Source organism: Mustelus asterias, chromosome 15 (genome assembly GCF_964213995.1).
Source record: "Mustelus asterias chromosome 15, sMusAst1.hap1.1, whole genome shotgun sequence".
NCBI lineage: Eukaryota > Metazoa > Chordata > Chondrichthyes > Carcharhiniformes > Triakidae > Mustelus > Mustelus asterias.
This window is the reverse complement of record NC_135815.1, coordinates 59,670,207-59,689,064: the sequence shown is the minus strand read 5'-3', so window position 1 is coordinate 59,689,064 and position 18,858 is coordinate 59,670,207. Positions and strand designations below refer to the sequence as shown.

General features: G+C 43.3%; 1 protein-coding gene across 1 annotated transcript in view; it reads left to right on the top strand.

Moving 5' to 3' along the window:
• The first annotated feature begins 14,396 nt into the window (after positions 1-14,396).
• The window catches only part of LOC144504730 (NADPH oxidase 3-like), a 60,584-nt gene continuing 56,122 nt past the window's right edge, over positions 14,397-18,858 (top strand). Inside the window, exons 1-2 of the mRNA XM_078230476.1 lie at positions 14,397-14,501; positions 14,593-14,703. Of these exons, the coding sequence (XP_078086602.1) occupies positions 14,397-14,501; positions 14,593-14,703 (216 nt within the window). The remainder of the gene's footprint in view (positions 14,502-14,592; positions 14,704-18,858) is intronic.

Genomic DNA, 18,858 nt, shown 5'->3' with positions numbered 1-18,858 from the left:
GGGAAGAGATGAGCAAGGACTTCAAGATCTTTTGATATGATTACCTGAGAGTCAAGAAGGTGTTGGCATGATATTGAGATACTGCATAAGTGTGCAGATAAGTTATGTGGCAAGTAACTAATATGCAGGAAACCAGTTCAAAATAAACCCATTCAAGGTTTGGAAGAGCTTGCAATTATACATTGAGGAGCAGGTCTCAAACATGCACTCTACTTGACATACAACATGGCATGAAATGGTTAATGGGGCCAATAGAGTGAATCACACTACTAAATGATCAAGGCACTGACACAGAGAGACTGATTTCAAAACAATTGGGATAGAATTAAACAAACTGGTACCAGTCAAAATGAGCAAAATTAAAGTGAAAAGGTAAATAATTTGGATGGGAACAATTAAGGACTGAGCAGCAAATAAACTTGGTAAGGAATATCCATAAGATGAATACAAATAAATGGAGAATATTCTATTCATGATGTAATTCTGAATGATATTGAATGAGGTGATCTGCAGGTGGGTATGTCAGAGAGAAAGGAGCATCAATCTAATTATTCAGAAATGACATTCAAATTACAAAGATTATGGAATTTAACTCAAATTATGTGAAGAGGAAACTGAAATCTTAAAAAAAAGACAAGTGGATTTTCTTGTTGCGCAGATCATCCCACTCAAGTGCTAGAGAAAACAAAGAAAGTGATCAAGAATAAGAAGATGTGAAGGAATAAGATCTCACCCTGTGAAAATCAAGTTGGAATGACATTTAATCCACATAGGAACCAATGAATAAAATTAATAACATAGCAAAAGTTCAAATTTTATCTTTCAGTTACAATGATGCTGGTGAAGACAGTTTTGTTCCCATACTTACAGGAGAAAATATGTGAGATACTTGACACATAGCAGTGGAATTATTGTGTGGAGCACCAAATGCCCAGGCAATCTCTGCCTCGAGGTAGAGAAACCAATGTTAAATGATTAATTTTTTTTCAGTTTACACACAATCTACATATGTCACCGCAATATGATTTTATACTGAGTCCTGGGGCACAAACTCATCACCTGGCTTGGTCTTAGCACTATACTCAAAATTTACAAGGGAGAAAAAACATATGACCACCCTCAAAATTAAAACAATCAGTTATGTTATCTAAATTCAAAGTCTGCTGTATTAAGAAAAACAAATATTAAAACATTCAACCATGTGCACTATATTAGTGCAATTTAATGTATGATGTTCAAGAAAAGTCAAGTAAAGTTTATTTATTAATCACAAGTAAGACTTACATTAACACTGCAATGAAGTTACTGTGAAATTCCCCTAGTCGCCACATTCCAGCGCCTGTTCGGGTCAATGCACCTAACCAGCACATCTTTCAGACTATGGGAGGAAACCGGAGCACCCAGAGGAAACCCACACAGACACAGGGAGAACGTGCAAAATCTGCACACACAGTGACCCAAGCCGGGAATCGAACCTGGGTTCCTAGCACTTTAAGGCAGCAGTGCTAACCACTGCGCCACGGTGCCGCCCTGAAACGTCACTTTATTTCACACTGTAACCATCTTTGAATTTTTAAGTTTAGAATGAAGTTCTGTAATTAGCTTTTGTAATTCTAGTTCTTTTAAATTTATATGTATTAGTTGAATGTATTGTGTTCCATTAAGCAGACCAATCACGTTCAAGTATTGATTTGTATTTTAAGATTATAAAGAAAGAAAAGTAACCCATTCCAACTAACCAGTGAGGAGTAATAGCAACCTTCAAATAACCTGTTCAAAATATAGACAGCATATTTTCCCCATCCTGAATAAATGGGCAAGGGAGATATCAAAGCGTTCTTTTTATCTTAGCAAGAAGTATCAGAAACAAACTTTAATGAGCGGGATGGTCCCACAAGTAATTGACACTTTAGAAGGCTAGTCGAGAGGCCAATGGGATCCTTGAGTTTATTTGATTTAGTTTACCTGGTTTTGCACGAAATAGGGGACTACCCATAATTAACAAATTAGAAATCGATCATGCGCACCGAGACTAATAGCACAATTTACCATACTATGGGGTGTGGCTTACAATTAGTTAATAAGCAGCAGCTTTCTCTGCCCAAATTGCACATTGTGTATGGAACGGAAGTCCATTTGTCATGCCCGCTGTTCAGAAGAAAGTGGATAAGAGAGAGGTGTTCTCAACATTATGTTGACCTATTTTGGGTGGTCACAAAAGGCCAAGGGGGGGGGGGGGGGGGGAGCAGGTGGACTGAAAGGATTAAAAATCATACAAGCTTAAAAATCACAGAAGCTGCTAGCTGCTATAATTCTCAAAATGTAATTATTGTATCATAATTGTAATTATAATTCTCAAAGACAGAGAAACTTCTGATGCAAAACCGTTTGCCTCAGCCAAAGGTAACAGTCAAGGACCATGGTTGAATTAATTATAAGAGAGACTTTCTTCACACAATGTGCACACATGGTGTAAAGAATCCTCAACATGTTTGCCCTTTGCCAATGACATTGTCCTGCTTAGTGATTGGTTGCTGGTATGCAAAAAAATCAAAATATTTCGAGAAATGTTGCAGACGAACAGGATTGGAAATAAACACAAAAAGGACAGTGGGATTTTATAAGGAATCAAAAATTGGGAAAAATATCTTGGAGCTAAGATTGACCCATGGGTAGCCCATAAGGACGAATATTGGACATGTAAACTGAAATTAGGCTTAGATAGTCTGATGCTTAGTCCTTTAAAATCATTTTAATGTTTAACATTCTTAAATTTTATTTTATTCCTCGTTTTTATTATTAATTGATTTTACTAATTCTAACACGTGCTTCCGAGGATTTGCTGCACCCTATCCACACACTATCACTATATCTGAACTGTTTGAAAAGACTTGTAATACCCATTCAATACAGCTGGGACAGGTCATTCTTCAGTCTTTGAGCATTGGTTGATGTTTCACGGCCTGTAGTCATCGATTTGGGATTCCCCTCTCATCTAGGGCTGATGCTGGTCTTCAAGTCATCTCAACAGGGTAGTCTTCTGGGTCCAGTTGGTCTGATAATACTCATCACGAGATACAAGGAGATGGAGATGCTGTGCTGCTTGGCTGCCAGTCAAAAGTGCTCTCTGGAGATGTCATTGAAGAAAGTACAAAAAGGCAGAGAGAGAGAGAGCACTAGGGTGCCAGGTAGCTTTCTTCACACCCTTCTCCAAGATCTTGTGTCCTGTGTCCAATCCTTGTCACATTATGCCTCTGGCTTTCTACTTAGCTGGGTGCCACTAAGTCTGTGTAGCATTCTTCTAACAAAGCAGGTTCACTGGAGATGTAAACAATAGTTCATTCTGAAAAAATGAGGCCGATAGCACCTGGCCAAGCAGTTCCAGGACTGGTTGGTTTTGATGCGAAGTTGATTGTCCAAGACCTGGCTTTATGAAAACTCTCGGTTCTCGCCCTGCAATTTGTAAATTCAAGAGTCTGGCTGATTTAAATTTGGCTTCCACATTTCTAGTTTTTATCCATGCTCATGAAAAAATATCAATATTTCTGTAACAATCCTGGAGGTCATGTGTCACCAGACTACAGCTATTGCTATTTTGAAGAAATATAATTCTCTTAGAACTAACAAAAACCCAGTGATTTCTTATTCCTTTCCATACTGTCAAATTGATATTGATACTCAGGGTGGGATTTTCTGGCCGCACTCGCCCCGAAACCGGAAAATCCTACCTGCCTGAGGTCAAGGAACCTTTGCATGGTCCGCTTCCCCCCCCCCCCCCCCCCCCGCCCCCCCAACCCCCAGCCCCCCCACTCCCCACACACACCTACGATTCCCTTGGCGGGCAGGACAGGGAAATTCCGGTCTAGGGGCTCGATTTTACCATTGCGTCACGCCTGTTTTCGGGCGCAAAAACGTGGTAAAATTGGGTGTGAGGCCATTAACACGATCGCGCCAGCGTCCACGCAGATGGACACTTTATAGATGCCCAGGAAATGGCCGCAATCCAATTCGTGCCCGAAACAGGCGCAACGGCGATTTAAATGCATTTGCATGCATTTCAATTGAATTAATGAACTGCCCGCCCAACTTCATCAGCATTTCCCCCTTTACCACTGCGTTCATCAATCCGGAATCGTGCCGAAATGGACATGCAGAATAAAAGTCTGATTCGGGTGCTCCAGCTGCTGAAGAGGTGAGTTCAGAGCTTCCAACGGCTCTCTGACTCAGATCGGTGGCCGGTGGGGGGTGGGGGGAGGAGGAGGTGGGTCAGATCATTCTCTGGTGGGGGAGGAGGAGGAGGCAGGTCAGAACATTCTCTGGTGGGGGAGGAGGCGGGTCAGAACATTCTCTGGTGAGAGGGGCGCGGGAAAAGGGAGGCCCGATCATTGTCTGGTGGGGAGGGGGGGGAGGGGGGGGGGGGGGGGAGGAGGAGGCGCATCAGATGTACCTCTGGGGTGGCGGGGGGGGGAGTGAGGCCAGATCATTCTCTGGGGGGGCGGGGGGAGGGAGGCCAGATCATTCTCTTTTGGGGGGGGGGGGGAGGGGTGAGGCCAGATCATTCTCTGGGGGAGGGAGAGTGAGGCCGGATAATTCTCTGGGGGGCAGGGGGAGGGAGGCCAGATCATTCTCTAGTTTGGGGAAGGGTGGGGGGGGAGGAGGGAGGCAGGTATGATGTATCTCTGGTGGGGGGGGGGGGGGGGAAGGCCCGATCGCTCTCTGGTTGGGGGGGGTGGTGGGGGGGAGGCCAGATGGATCACTGGTGGGAGGGATGGGGGTGGGGCAGGGGGATCCGCTGCCACTTTGTGGGTGATTGGTAGGGGGCAGGGGGTCGCGATTGGTCTGGGTAGTGGAGGGGTGGGTGGATATGGGAGACAGTTATGTTGTGGGGGTGATGTCTATGGGGGCCATCGTTCCCGCTTTTCGCTCCCGGGCCACTTTCTCCGCTTTCTGCGGCTCGGGAGCGATCTGACATGGGCGCGCTTTTTCAAATAGTTTTCTAACTGCGCATGCGCAGTTCAGAGCTCTGATCGTTTCGGGTGTGCTAAGCCCCGCCCACAACGTAATTCAGACCCGCGATTTTTTTCTTCAGGCTAAGTGCGTATGGGGGCACCTGAAAGCAGATTTCCAAGTCAGATCTGAATTGCGCCCAGATTCAGCACTTAGAATGAAAATGGTAAAATCAGGCCCTAGGTGTCGGTTTAATTTTGTTGTTCTTAAGGAAATAACTACCCATAACCCCCAAAGTGCTATTGCTAATAGAGGGAACCCAGAAAACGGCCAGAATTTTCTGGGCATTCTCGCTAGTCCTGCTGATGGTAAATGCCCCGCCGCTGGGAAACCAGCAGTGGGGGTTGGATTCAATGGGAAATCCCATTGATAGTGGTGGGACCAGAAGATCCTGTCACCAGCCAATGGTGGACTGCTGTGAAACACGCCATGGGAGGTGCAGAGAATCTCTTTCCCCCTCCCCCGATGTTGAGTTAAATTGGCAAAATGGGAATTTTAAAAATGGGCCAGGCTTAGATACTAGGGTATTGGGACTTCCTGTGTTAATGATGACCCAATTTCTAATCATGGGCTACATTTTAATTGTTTTAAAGAATCTAATTTTATCTTTGTTCTTTTACTTAGAAGCAATGCTTTTTCAACTATCTTTTGGTAGAACTGTTTTTAATTCCAAATGCAGATGGTGCAAATCAGTTTATGAAACAATCTTCCATACAACTGGATATTGTCCTTGCATTAAAACGCATGCATCTTTAGGCATAACAAGATTTTAAATCTGCTAAAAGATCATGGCTTCACAGTGGATATTGAACCTTGCGTCAGAACCAAAAATAACCAGTTTTTCAAGCCAGATTATGTGGTTTGCAAAGATGCTGACCATAAGATTTGAAGATAACAATAATTCTTTGCTGAAGGCCTGGAATGAAAAATTGAGCAAATATGAACATTTAACAGATTAGATTATTAAACTTACACATGTTGTGGGATCGGGAGGAAAATGCTTTGAACAAATCATTCATGAATGGAGTTTCTTAAGATATCTAATTTTAAGAACTTTGCGAATTGTGTTACACCAGATCAGGGCAGCACAAGGGCACAGTTGGCACAGCAGTTAGCACTGCTGCCTCACAGCACCAGGGACTGAGATTCAATTCCAGCCTCGAGTCACTGTCTGTGTGGAGTTTGCACTTTCTCCCTGTGTCTGCGTAGGTTTCCTCCGGGTGCTCCAGTTTCCTCCCACAGTGCAAAGATGTGCGGGTTAGGTTGATTGGCCATGCTAAATTGAACCTAGTGTCAGGGGGATTAGCAGGGTAAATGTGTGGGGTTACGGGAATAGAGCCTGGGTGGGACTATGGTTGGTGCAAACCCGATGGGCCGAATGGCCTCCTTCTGTACCGTAGGGATTCTATGATCAAGATATCACAACATTTTATGGACAATTGATTTCACCTTTTCACTTTATATCTTTCCTTTTAATGGTTTTAGCAATTTTTTAGTTAATTTTATCTTGTTATTATTTTAATCCTTTTTTTAGTAATAAAGTTAAGTGTTTTTAATTGAGTCAACAGTCTTAACACTTCCAGATGATGAGGGGATACTACCTTTGATCTATCTGAACATGGTTTTACTCAGCTCTACTGTCTTGAAATTTTTGTGGCTATTTCTGTGAATTTTTATGTTTACTTAATGCCCAATGGGTATTTACCAGCCCATTAATATCTGGGATGGTAAAGCTTTTTGGATGTACTGAATTCACAGAGCAGTGAGAGTTGGCAAATGGAAGTTGCGAGTGAAGTGTAGTTCTCAAGGTGCACATCAGTTACATCCAGCTGTGATTCATGCCGATCTAATTAGCCACCAGTGTAGATTTGGAATGGGGGCATGAGATACAAAAGCATGTAAATGTGGTTCCTAACATGACACGGCAGGCAACCCAATCCCGCAAGAAAGTCATGAGCGGAAAATTGCAATCCATCTTCATACCAACAGGAAACCGACTTTCGGCCACTCTCACATTTTCTGGTCCCACCCACCATAGAACATAGAAAAGCTACAGCACAAACAGGCCCTTCGGCCCACAAGTTGCGCCGAACAATTTCCTTACCTTCTAGGCTCATCTATAACCCTCTATCTTACTAACCTCCATGAACCTATCCAAAAGTATCTTAAAAGACTCAATCGAATCCGCTTCCACCACCACCACCGGCAGCTGATTCCACGCACCCACCACCCTCTGAGTGAAAACCTTACCCCTAACATCTCCTCTATACCTACTCCCCAGCACCCGAAACCTGTGGCCTCTCGTGACAACCATTTCAGCCCTGGGTAAAAGCCCTGGGTAACATAGAACTATGATGCCTGCCGGTGGCAGAACTGGAAAATTCTGCCCTGTACATCAGTGATGGGGACAGCAAATGTTTCAGGTGGTGCTTCTAGTACCGATGAAGCGGCTTCTTTGTTATCTAACATAAAAAGTTGTGGATGCTCCATCATTGAATATTTTTAAGGTTGGATTAGACAGATTTTTGATCTTTTAGAGATTCAAGATATATGGAGAAAGTGGGTGTACCTTCACCACATGGACAGTTGAAGATGGTGGGTTGCTAGTTTACCAACACAACCTTTATTCTATCATTCCCAACATAGCAGGCTGGCCATATGTCTAAGTCACTTGGACTAATGTGAAATCGCCATACAACATTATACCAGGAGAGGGCACTAGTACATTTCACAACTGCAATGCCATGCACTATCAATAAATTTTCCTTCATTCCGACATTGGGTTCTTGCAACAATCCCAAATCTTTGAAAAATAACACAAACATGATTTTGAAATATGTATTTGTTACAGTTAAACTGCTTAAACTCCATGATCTACAGAATCATAAAATTCCCACAGTAGTACAGAGACCATTCGGCCTATCGAGCCTACACTAACAACAATCCCAACAGGCCCTATCACTGTAACCCCAAGTATATACCCTGCTTATCCCCCGATCCTAAGGAGCAATTTTTTAGCATGGCCAATCCACCTAACCTGCACATCTCTGGACTGCTAATGTATTAAAAAAAAACAATTGTTTTCCGTTACCACCTTCAAAAAATCCCAAGAACTCCACGGAGCTGTCATGAACAAAAACTTTAATGTCAAGCCAAAGAAGGAGCGATGACACAAACCAGTGTCACAAAATTGGGTTTTATGGAGGAATGGAAGGAAGGAAGAGCAGGGAAGAGGTGGCCTTAGGTAGCCATCCAGAGGGTGGGACCGAGGTGGCTTCAGGTACAGCCACTAATTACAGAGCAAAGGGAGGGAGGTAGGCTTAAGAAAACAGTGTCAGAAAAAAACAGAATTCTGGGGTGTGGGAAGTTTTAAGGTTGGTGAAAGTTATAGAGATAGGAAGGGACAAAGCAATGAAGGATTTAAATGAGAGCTAAAATTTATATTGCCCTGTTTTTGGATATCAGGTTGCACTGAACAAAACCACCTGTGCTGCGAGGCACAGGCATGATCTTCCTGGTAGTTTTAAGAAACTTATATTTAGCAGTAGTAGCAGATAGCAGTAACAGTAACAGCCAAAGTAGATAACAGCAAAAACAGCAGACAGCACTGGCAGCACTGCACAGTTTAGAGCTTCTCAGAAAATAAGTTTAATGAGAGGATTGGGTGAACTAAAATGGGTCAACTAAGCTAAAGGGACAGTAATTCAAGAGTAAACAGCGTGAGTGCTGGTCAGAAGTTACGGGAGTGGTATTTGTGCATGTGACACTGATTTAACTTAAAAGGGAAGCTGGAACTTGACTTTTGTAAGTTTATTGATGTTACGAAAAAACTATTAAAAAGAGATATGAGCATTGACCATTTTCTCCACTAGGACAGGTTCATGCCAAAGATTAGGGTTAGGAATGTAAGAGGTGAAGTGAGAGTTCATCTACCTACACTCCTGACCAATCATGAGGAATGATAAGTATTTGCTACAGATCGCTGGGGAAGAAGCACTGTCACTTTATCCAACACTCAGCCACCAGTTCAGATACTGTCACAGTTAGTATATTAGACAGTTGCATAGAGTCAAGATCTGGAGGTGATTTATGACCGGGCATTAGTGGGCAGCCTGTTCGGGAGAATAGTCAATTCATGAGCCAGTTGCAAATGACTTCACTACTGAGGTTTTGTATGAGGATTGTGATGAAGCAGGAGAATGCAGATGATCACACACACAGATATGCTTGTCAAGCCTACCAGACAGCCGACTGTCATGTCCAGGAGCATGGAAGAGTCCAGCTCCAATGTGGCACAGGATTTCCCACAAGACTTGGAACCACCCTTTCCAGTGTTGAAGTGGTGACTAGCTCTATGATTGCACCGGCAGACTAGCATGATGCTGTGACTGATGGACACTGTCTCAGCTTCTATTGCACAGTGGCACAGTGGGTAGCACTGCTGTCTCACAGTGGCAGGGACCCGGGGTTCGACTCCAGCCTTGGGTGACTGCCTGTGTGGAGTTTGCACGTTCTCCCTGTGTCTGCGTGGGTTTCCTCCGGATGCTTCGGTTTCCTCCCACAGTCCAAAGATGTGAATGTTCGGTGGATTGGCTATGGTAAATGTGTGGGCTTACAAGGATATGGCAGGGCGTAGGCCTGGGTAAATGCTCTTTTGGAGAGTCAGCGCAGACACAATGGGCCAAATGGCTTCCTACTTCACTGTAGGGATTCTAGGGTTCTATGCAGCACAAACTGAAAGCAGAATCTCAATGCTGTAGTGGAAACTCAGGTGGAAGTCATGAGATCCATGCCTGTTGCCATACAACTCACACTGCTGTCATCATGGCTGTAGATTTCAGTGTTCAAAGGGTGCATGCAGGCCCTCCAACACTCACTAGATGTTCTGAGGCATCACCCTCAGTGTCACTGGATCCATGGAGCACAAACCTTTCCTCTCTCAGGATGACAGCATCCCTGCTCCTACCATTGATGTGTCTATGTCCTTGCTGTTGCCCCCCAGTCAGTCTTGATGCTGTCCATGCTGAGGTAGTGCAGTCATAAGCAGGACCCTCAGAGTTGCTTGTCATCTCGTGAGGCTATTTGCAGTCTCCCCAAGTAAAGCTTAGCAGCCTTCCACAAATCCTGCTGCAGTAATTGGATATAACTGTTTAGGAGCACTGGGGCACTTGAAACTCAGACACTAAGTGGGAGTACAAGGGTGAAAAGTTATCTATTTATCACAGCAAATGTTTTTGGATTAAGCTATTATAGAAAGGATTTTTATTGGTGATATTTATTGCAGGATTTTGGCCAATGAGATGCTGTGATGGATCATGAGGTAGGGTATTGTGAAGCAATGGTGGTGATGAGATAACATCTTAGGGGAATTGAAGACTAAGGGCCCAATTTTACCATGAGGTTGCACCTGTTTTTGGGCGCAAAAACTTGGTAAAGTCAGGCCTGAGGTGAGTAGCGCGATCCGCGCCCGCCTCCGCGCCGGTCCCCCTTTACCAACGCCCAAAAATGGCTGTGATCAGGACCGCACCCAAAACGGGCGTGATGGTCATTTAAATGCATTTGCATGCATTCAAATTGACTTAATGGGCTGCAGGCCCAACTTTACCGGCACTTCCCCCTTTACCACCGCGTAGACCCATCCAGAATCGGCGCAAAACAGACATGTTCCATAGAAGTCTGATTCAGGCGATCCAGTTCATGAGGAGGTAAGTGCTGAGCATCCAATGGCTCTCTGCTTGAGATCGGGGGGGGGGTGCGGGAGGGTCCGCTGCCACTCTACCTGAGATCATTGGAGGGGAAGGGGGCGCGGAAATGTGAGGTTATGCATTTTGGAAGGGGGAATGGAGGCATGGACTATTTTCTAAATGGGAAAATGCTTAGGAAATCAGAAACACAAAGGGACTTGGGAGTCATTGTTCAAAATTCTCTTAAGGTTAACGTGCAGGTTCAGTCAGCAGTTAGGAAGGCAAATGCAATGTTAGCATTCATGTAAAGAGGGCTAGAATACAAGAGCAGGAATGTACTTCTGAGGTTGTATAAGTCTCTGGTCAGACCCCATTTGGAGTATTGTGAGCAGTTTTGGGCCCCATATCTAAGGAAGGATGTGCTGGCTTTGGAAAGGGTCCAGAGGAGGTTCACAAGAATGATCCCTGGAATGAAGAGCTTGCCGTATGAGGAACAATTGAGGACTCTGGGTCTGTACTTGTTGGAGTTTAGAAGGATGAGGGGGGGGATCTTATTGAAACTTACAGGATACTGCGAGGCCTGGATAGAGTGGACGTGGAGAGGATGTTTCCACTAGTAGGGAAAACTAGAACCAGGGGGCACAACCTCAGGCTAAAGGGATGATCCTTTAAAACTGAGATGAAGATAAATTTCTTCAGCCAGAGAGTGGTGAATCTGTGGAACTCTTTGCCACAGAAGGCTGTGGAGGCCAGGTCACTAAGTGTCTTTACGGCAGAGATAGATAGGTTCTTGATTAATAAGGGGATCAGGGGTTATGGGGAAAAGGTGGGAGAATGGGGATGAGAAAAATATCAGCCATGATTGAACGGCGGAGCAGACTCGATGGGGTGAGTGGCCTAATTCTGCTCCTATGTCTTATGGTCTTATGGGTCCATTGCCACTCTGCCTGAGATCAGTGGGGGGGGGGGGGGGGGGGGGGAGGGAAAAGGGGGATCACTCTGCCTGAGATCAGTGGGAGGGAAGTGGGGGAGGGGCCTGCGATCGGTCTGGGTGGCGGGAGGGTGGGTGGATAAGGGGGTCAGTAATGTTAGGGGGTTGGGATAATGTCTGTGGGGCTAGGGGAAGGCATTATCCGGCCTGGGAGGGATGTGGCAGGAGAGCGCAGCATTCTATCAATTTTATTTCTGGGCATGCGCAGTTGGAGGTGCCGATTGGAGCTGCAGGATTTCGGGCGCATTAAGCCCCACCCATAGGCTTCTACAGCGCAATTCGGAATCACTGATATTTTTGCAGGCAGAGTGCGTATGGGGATGCCTGAGAATGGGTATAAAGGTCCGATCTAAAACACTCCCAGCTCCAAGTCCACCCAGCACTTAGAATCAAAATGGTAAAATAGGGCCTTAAATAAGGATTCAAGGACAGCCTATCCTGCCTCTTAAAAGTTTTTAGAATAATTAATTAGATGACCAATTAATTAGCATGACCAATCAACCTAACCTGCACACCATTAGACTGTAGGAGGAAACCAGAGCACTGGAGGAAACCCACACAGACACGGGGAGAACTTGCAAACTCCACACAGACAGTCACCCAAGGCTGGAATTGAACCCATGTCCTTGGTGCTGTGAGGCAGCAGTGCTAACCACTGTGCCACCGTGCCGTCCATTCCTGCTCCCCCTGCATTGACCTCCATATGCCTGCTGGAGAGGGCTGCACACTTATAACATTGGAACAAAAGGCATTAATTTTAACTTGCATTTAACGATCAATGTTGCAGCAACAAGGTTTTGTTATGATGTACTTTGTTAACAAACCAGCTTACAAAAGTGCATCACTGTCTCAGTACTAAACTGGAGTATCAGCCTAGAACAGTGGTTCCCAATCTTTTATATGTCATGCCACACCTCTATACTGTAAAAAAAATTGAGGCAGACCTCCTATATTCTCTGTCTTCCTTCCTCACTGGGAACTTCGTTTTTAACTTCTCCCTGTCCTTTTCTTTTACCTCTCGCTGTCTGTCTCACTTCTCCCTGGTTTTTAGTGCCTTTTTTGAGTTTTCACTCTTTGTGCAAGTGCAGGAGGCATTTGCCTTCAGCTCCAAGTCCTGTTGGTCATGAGCCTGACCAACATAAAACATCTAAACCACTCACGTGTGGCTCTTTCCCAGCTTGCAAATGAGTGGGAGGCCCAAGATTCACGGAGTCTTGGAGATGCAACCACAGAGTTTGAAATGCTGGTTAGTTTTAGTTTAATTACATGAATTAATTACATGAATTATGAATCATTTTGAATCTTTTTTTGCGGCAAACCTGGGGGGTCTTCACGGCACTGGCTTAGAATATAATCCATGCCCGAAGGCCATTCAAAAAACTACAGCTCATGTCTTTACTTGCACCAAATCCATTCACCCATCATCCCTGTGCTAGATGACCTACATTGGTCCACAGCCAAGCAATACCTCCATTTTCAAATTCTCATCCTTGTTTTCAACTCTCTCCATGACCTCGCCTCTTCCCTATCTCTGTAATTTTCCCCAGCCCTAAAACTGGCTGTCTACTCTAATATAGCCTCATACAATGCAATATGAAATTTTGCTTTATAATGCTGCTGTAATGTATCTTGGAATGTTTTATTAAATTGCAGGTGCTATATAAATATAAGCTGTTGTTGTTGATGGGCTCAGATCAATAACCTTCTAACTTAAGGTAAGAATATCAGCTCAAGAAGAGTAGCACAGTTTACCCAACATGCCTTGTCTACTGTGAATGGGCTGTCCATGAATGCTTATTTAGCCTTCAGCTCTCTTAAGAAAATTATACCAATGTATTCAAATGCCATCCATTCATGTGTGCTGTCTAAATGATATTTAACAGTTTTGCTGCACCCAAGCGGAACTATGTTGACTATTCAATCTCATTTTATGGAAGATTCTTTCCTTTCACGAGAAAAATATAGATCAGCTAACTCACTGGGACCCAGTCCCCAGACATGTTCTTTTTTAAACTGTCAACCTCATGGGATTATTGGAAATTTTAGAACTACAGCTTAACAAGTTTTTGAATACTAGATAGTCAAAGACTGAACTACAATTCCCAGAGTACATTCCCAGTGATGCTACACCTCAGCAACAACTGACGGGGCTCGGTTGGTAGAAAACAGAACACCAGTTGTAAAGGAGCAGAAAACAGATTAAAGTAACAGTTCAATGGCAAACTGGTTTGTGAATGATGCTCCCAAGCTCATCATATTAGTAAGTCTTATATTTCAATTGTTCATTTGTCAAATGTTTTCTTAGTACAAAGTGAGTGTTATGTCCTTCAGTGTTTAAGCCTGCTATTACAAGTAATAAGCTTTAATTATCGTGCACAACTTTTAATGTTAATTAACTATTTTTACAGGCCTGTTTAGGAAAATATATTTTTTGTAGTTTACAAAGAAAAAGAATTAACTGCATTTGTTGAGATATCTAGATAAATTATTGTAAATTGAAAGTTACAGGTCTCACATCATGTTGCGTATTAGACGCACAAGTTTTTAATTTGTATCAGTTTATTTAGTTTAATTTGAAGCTTATTCTTAACATTGACACTTTTAAAACATTTGAAATGTTATGCATTATGGATTTTGAAGTATTTTTTTCATTCTAAATATTGCGACCCCACAATAAACGATTTGATGTCTAGTTTGTGAAATAAAAGCTTTTTATGTTACAGTTGTTGTGGTTGGGAATCAATACTTTTCTTTTTGGCCATACTTTCTTCCGATATGAGCAAGAGGAAGCATATATTTATACTCGTGCACTGCTTGGAGTAAGTGCTTTATTATTGTTACTTACGCATATTTTTACACCATTAATCTGCTCTTGTAAACTAGAGACGTGTGTCTGATTTTTCCTATTAGTCAGCACTGGCTTGGTCAAGAGCATCTGCGATGTGTCTCAACTTAAACTGTCTCCTAATCCTGCTGCCCATGAGTCGGAATCTGATTTCATTTTTGAGAGGATCGTGCAGTGTATGTATTATTTCTTCCAAGGTACCTTAATGTTTACACCACTTGGTACATATATAAATGATATTCCGCATGACAGAAAGGTTAGAAAATGTTATGTTAAATTGAGATTTAGGTTTTACAGTAATGATAGAAATGTTAAAGCCCTAAAGTAAATCAGTCAGAGTGTAAGATGGAATTTATAAGTTAGCAAGAGTTTTTGTATTATGACAGAAAAAGAAGAAAGTTGCTGCATTTATATAATATATTTTATGTTGTAAAACAGTTGAATTACATTGAAAGTGGTGTAAATGTTTCACGTAGGGAAACATGGCCATTATTCACCCAAAGTCAAAATTATCTTCATGCTGTAGGGAAATTTCACAGTAATTTACTTGCAGTGTTAATGTAAGCCTACTTGTAACTAATAAATAAACTTTACTTTTACTTTACTTTATGTTCTTTAGTTAAGGGATAAATGCCGACCAGGAGCCCAGGAATGCCCTGCTGCTTTTATTGATGAGTGATCATTTATATCTAATTCTTTTAGAATTCTCTATCCCAGAGGGTTGTGGATGCTCTATTGTTGACTTTAGTTAAGGCTGGATAGACAAATGTTTGGTCTCTTAAGGAATCAAGAAGTATGGGGAGCAGGCAGGAAAGTGGATTTGAACTCCACAATTAGCCATGATTATACTGAACAGGACAGCAGGCTCAACAGGCCATAAGGTCTCCTTCTGTACCCATCTATTGTGTTTTCTTGTGATCTTGTATCTGAACAAGCAAAGTTTTGATTTAACATTTCTTCTAAAAGAGATCTCTTCCAACAATACTCCCTCAGATGTATCTTCTTGGATTATGTGTTCAAATAGCTGGGGCAGTGCTTGAATAAACATCCTTCAGCCTTGAGAAATAAGTAAGTCAAGCTAACAGTGATGATATTAGATTGCTTCAAACTTTCATAAATTTATTCAGTCTTAGATTTTGATAAACCTAGGGCTGAATGTTACAGGTGGCGTATTGTTCCCTCTACTCATCCCCTCGGTAGAAAAGTTGGTCGCTAGATGACTGACATTAAAAAAGACTGCCCCGTAACCAGTGCCGGATTTAGGCATAAGCTAAACAAGCTACAGCTTAGGGCCTCACATTTCAGAAGGTTTACAATGAAGAGAACATTTAAGAGCGGATACCAGAAAAGAAAAAGAAAGCACCAGCTTGAAGAGCAACTCAAAAAATTACCAAATGTTGACAGTTACTTTATTCCAGAAACAGATAAGGATCCACAAACGCAAGGTGATCAGCAAAGTCCAAAACAACCACAGCCTAGTGCCTCTGCTACTGAGACAACAGAGTCTGGAATCTCAGCTGAGGAAAACACTGGAAGTGATGCAAATGTGAGCGTTGCAAATGTGGAAGTGATGCAAATGTGGCGACCCAAGGTCCTGTTTTGGTACGCACCTTTGTGAGACCTTTTGGTGTAACTTCTTAACAAGGGGCCTCCAAGCTTTATATAGCTTAGGGCCTCACCAAGTCTAAATCCGGCACTGCCCGTAACAATAACACATTGGTGATGACCATATAGAGATAATTGTGGAAAAGGAAGTCCCGCTCTTGAGAGCTTCCTGCAAGTCCAATTGACTAACAGCTGTCCCAGGAGCACCTGAACTCAGGAGTGGCTGTTGATGGGATTACCTGTAGTCTCACGGAGAAGATCAATGGCAACCTGACTTAGAGGTAAGTCTGGGGTTCTTGGTTGAGGAGGAATCAGGATCCCTGGGCAGAGTAGTAGTCAGGTTACAGAGACTGGAGGGGAGTCACAAAGAAGATGTAACATCTTGAGAAGGCAGTACACCGATGGGCACAGGGCACCATCCACAGGAAGTACAACCCCTCCACCTTCCTAACTTTATGCCTGAGGGGGTGAGGCATCAAGCTGTCCTCCTTTATTCTGCCTTCCCCTGCCATACTATTGTGGTGGGGACAGAAACAGGCTCTTAACTGGCCATTTATTAGCCCATTAAGGATCTCAATAGTCTTCAGGGTGGCAGGCTGGTTGATGGCTTACCTTCCCAGTGTATTATAGGGGACAGCTTGGGGTTGGGCACGAAAGTGGTGGACTAGCCATCTGTCCTATTTTACATGTGCTCCTCCCACCACCCTCAAATATACCTGCATGATGGGGCCATAAAATCCCCCCCTCCCCAACTTCAATATAAGTAGACAGCAACTGTTGACCACAATCCTTCCCTATAATGATGAAATTTATCACCTCAAAATCTTCAAATGCTTTAACCAGGCAGATCTGAATAGTATAGCCAGCTTGGTAAACTCTAAAGAGAAACATTGATTGTTCCTGGATGCAATGCCTACTAAAGACATAGGCCATGAAATTCAGCACCAAAGTAGTGTTTTCTTTTGGTGTTCTAAGTGTTGTTTTTGCTTTCAAATGGCACTTGCAGCACAAGCACATATTTCTGGAACCAACTGCACCAGAGGTCAATCGGACGAGGGCATTAACATGTATACAGGAAGCATTCACCAGGTGTATGTAGAGTATACAGATCCTCACATCAATTAGCATGTAACAGTGATTTGAGGTGGTGTTGCAGCTATAGCACGTGGACCACAGTGTGATCTGCACCAACCACAGCCACAGTATGGGTGTGATTTTACGGCCTCGCTCAAGTGAGACCGAAAATTCCCACCCACGCTGAATGGAGATTCCTGTTGTCGGATCCTCGCCCGCTCCAATTCCATGGCAGGCGAGGTGGTAGTGTTCTGGTGTATGTGTCTGCAATTTCATGATCTTCGGCTCAGAGTTGATGAGATGGAGTTCGAGCATCAAGGAAATAAATACCTGGACACTTTATTCCAGGAGACAGTCAGATTTTTTAGCCTGGGCGCTTCAGATTTGGTCCTTAGTCAGGGACAAGGCACTGTGACTGCAAGTAAGGTAGGTGTGGGGAACCAAAAGGTAGCAATGGAGGATCCTTAGCCCTTGCAATTTTCCAACAGATTCAAGGTTCCCGAAGCTTGTGAGGATGAGAGCAGGGACTGCAGGAAGGATGAGCAAACTGATGTGGTACCATGGTGCAGGTTGCCATTCAATTGGGGAAAATAAATAGGTATGTAATTGTAGTAGGGGGCTGTATAGTTACGGAAATAGATACTGTTCTCTGTAGCAAGAGTAGTGCCAAAGGCTGTGTTGCCAGACCAATGCCACAGTTAAGGACATCTCCTTGGGTCTGGAGAGGAAACTGTAATGGGAGGGGAAGGATCCATGTTTCATAATCCATGTGGTTCCAGGGACATAGGCAGGACTAGCAGAGAGGTTCAGCTAAGGTAGTATGATCAGCGAGGGGCTAAATTAAAGAGCAGAACCACAAAGTTAATAATGTCTGGATTACTACCATGAAGCAAATTGGCATTGGGAAAAGAAGATCAGAGAGTAGAATGCGTGGCTCAAAGACTGATGAAGGACAAATGGACTTTGATTCATGGGCCACCAGAACTGGGGAAAGAGGGAGTTGTATCATTGGGACTGCCTTCATGTGAACTGTGCTGGGATCAGTGGGATCAGATTGACAAACTGAATAAATAGGGCTGTAGAGAGGGGTTTAAACTAAATTTTGAGGGATAGGGTTCACATAAGAGGAGATCTGAAAAACTGAAGACGAAAGACATGGCAGTATTGCAGTGACAATACAGGCAATGGCAAACAGTGTGTGACAAGAGGGGACAAACATAAGAGTGCACAACACAAAAGGACAGAGTGGGAAAAATGATTTTTTTTTAAATTAAAGGCTCAGCATTCATAAAAAGAAAAATGAATTGATAGCACAAATAGAAATAAACGAGAATGATATAGCTATTATGCAGAGACATGATTGTGAAATGAATACTGCTGGAATATGAATATTCCTGAGTATTTGACATGTCAGAAGAACAAGAAACAGGGAAAAGGAGACGGGGTAGCTCTGTTAATAAAGGATGAGATCACTACAGTAGCAAGAAATTATTTCGGTTCAGAGAATCACAGTGTAGAATCTGTTAGATTGGAGATAAGAAATACTAAAGGGAAAAAGTGAAGAAGTCACTGGTGGGAGAAAAACCGGCTGTCCTGCAGTGATATTACGCTGGGAGCAACCTTAATCGCTTCACAGTGTCACTTAGATCTCA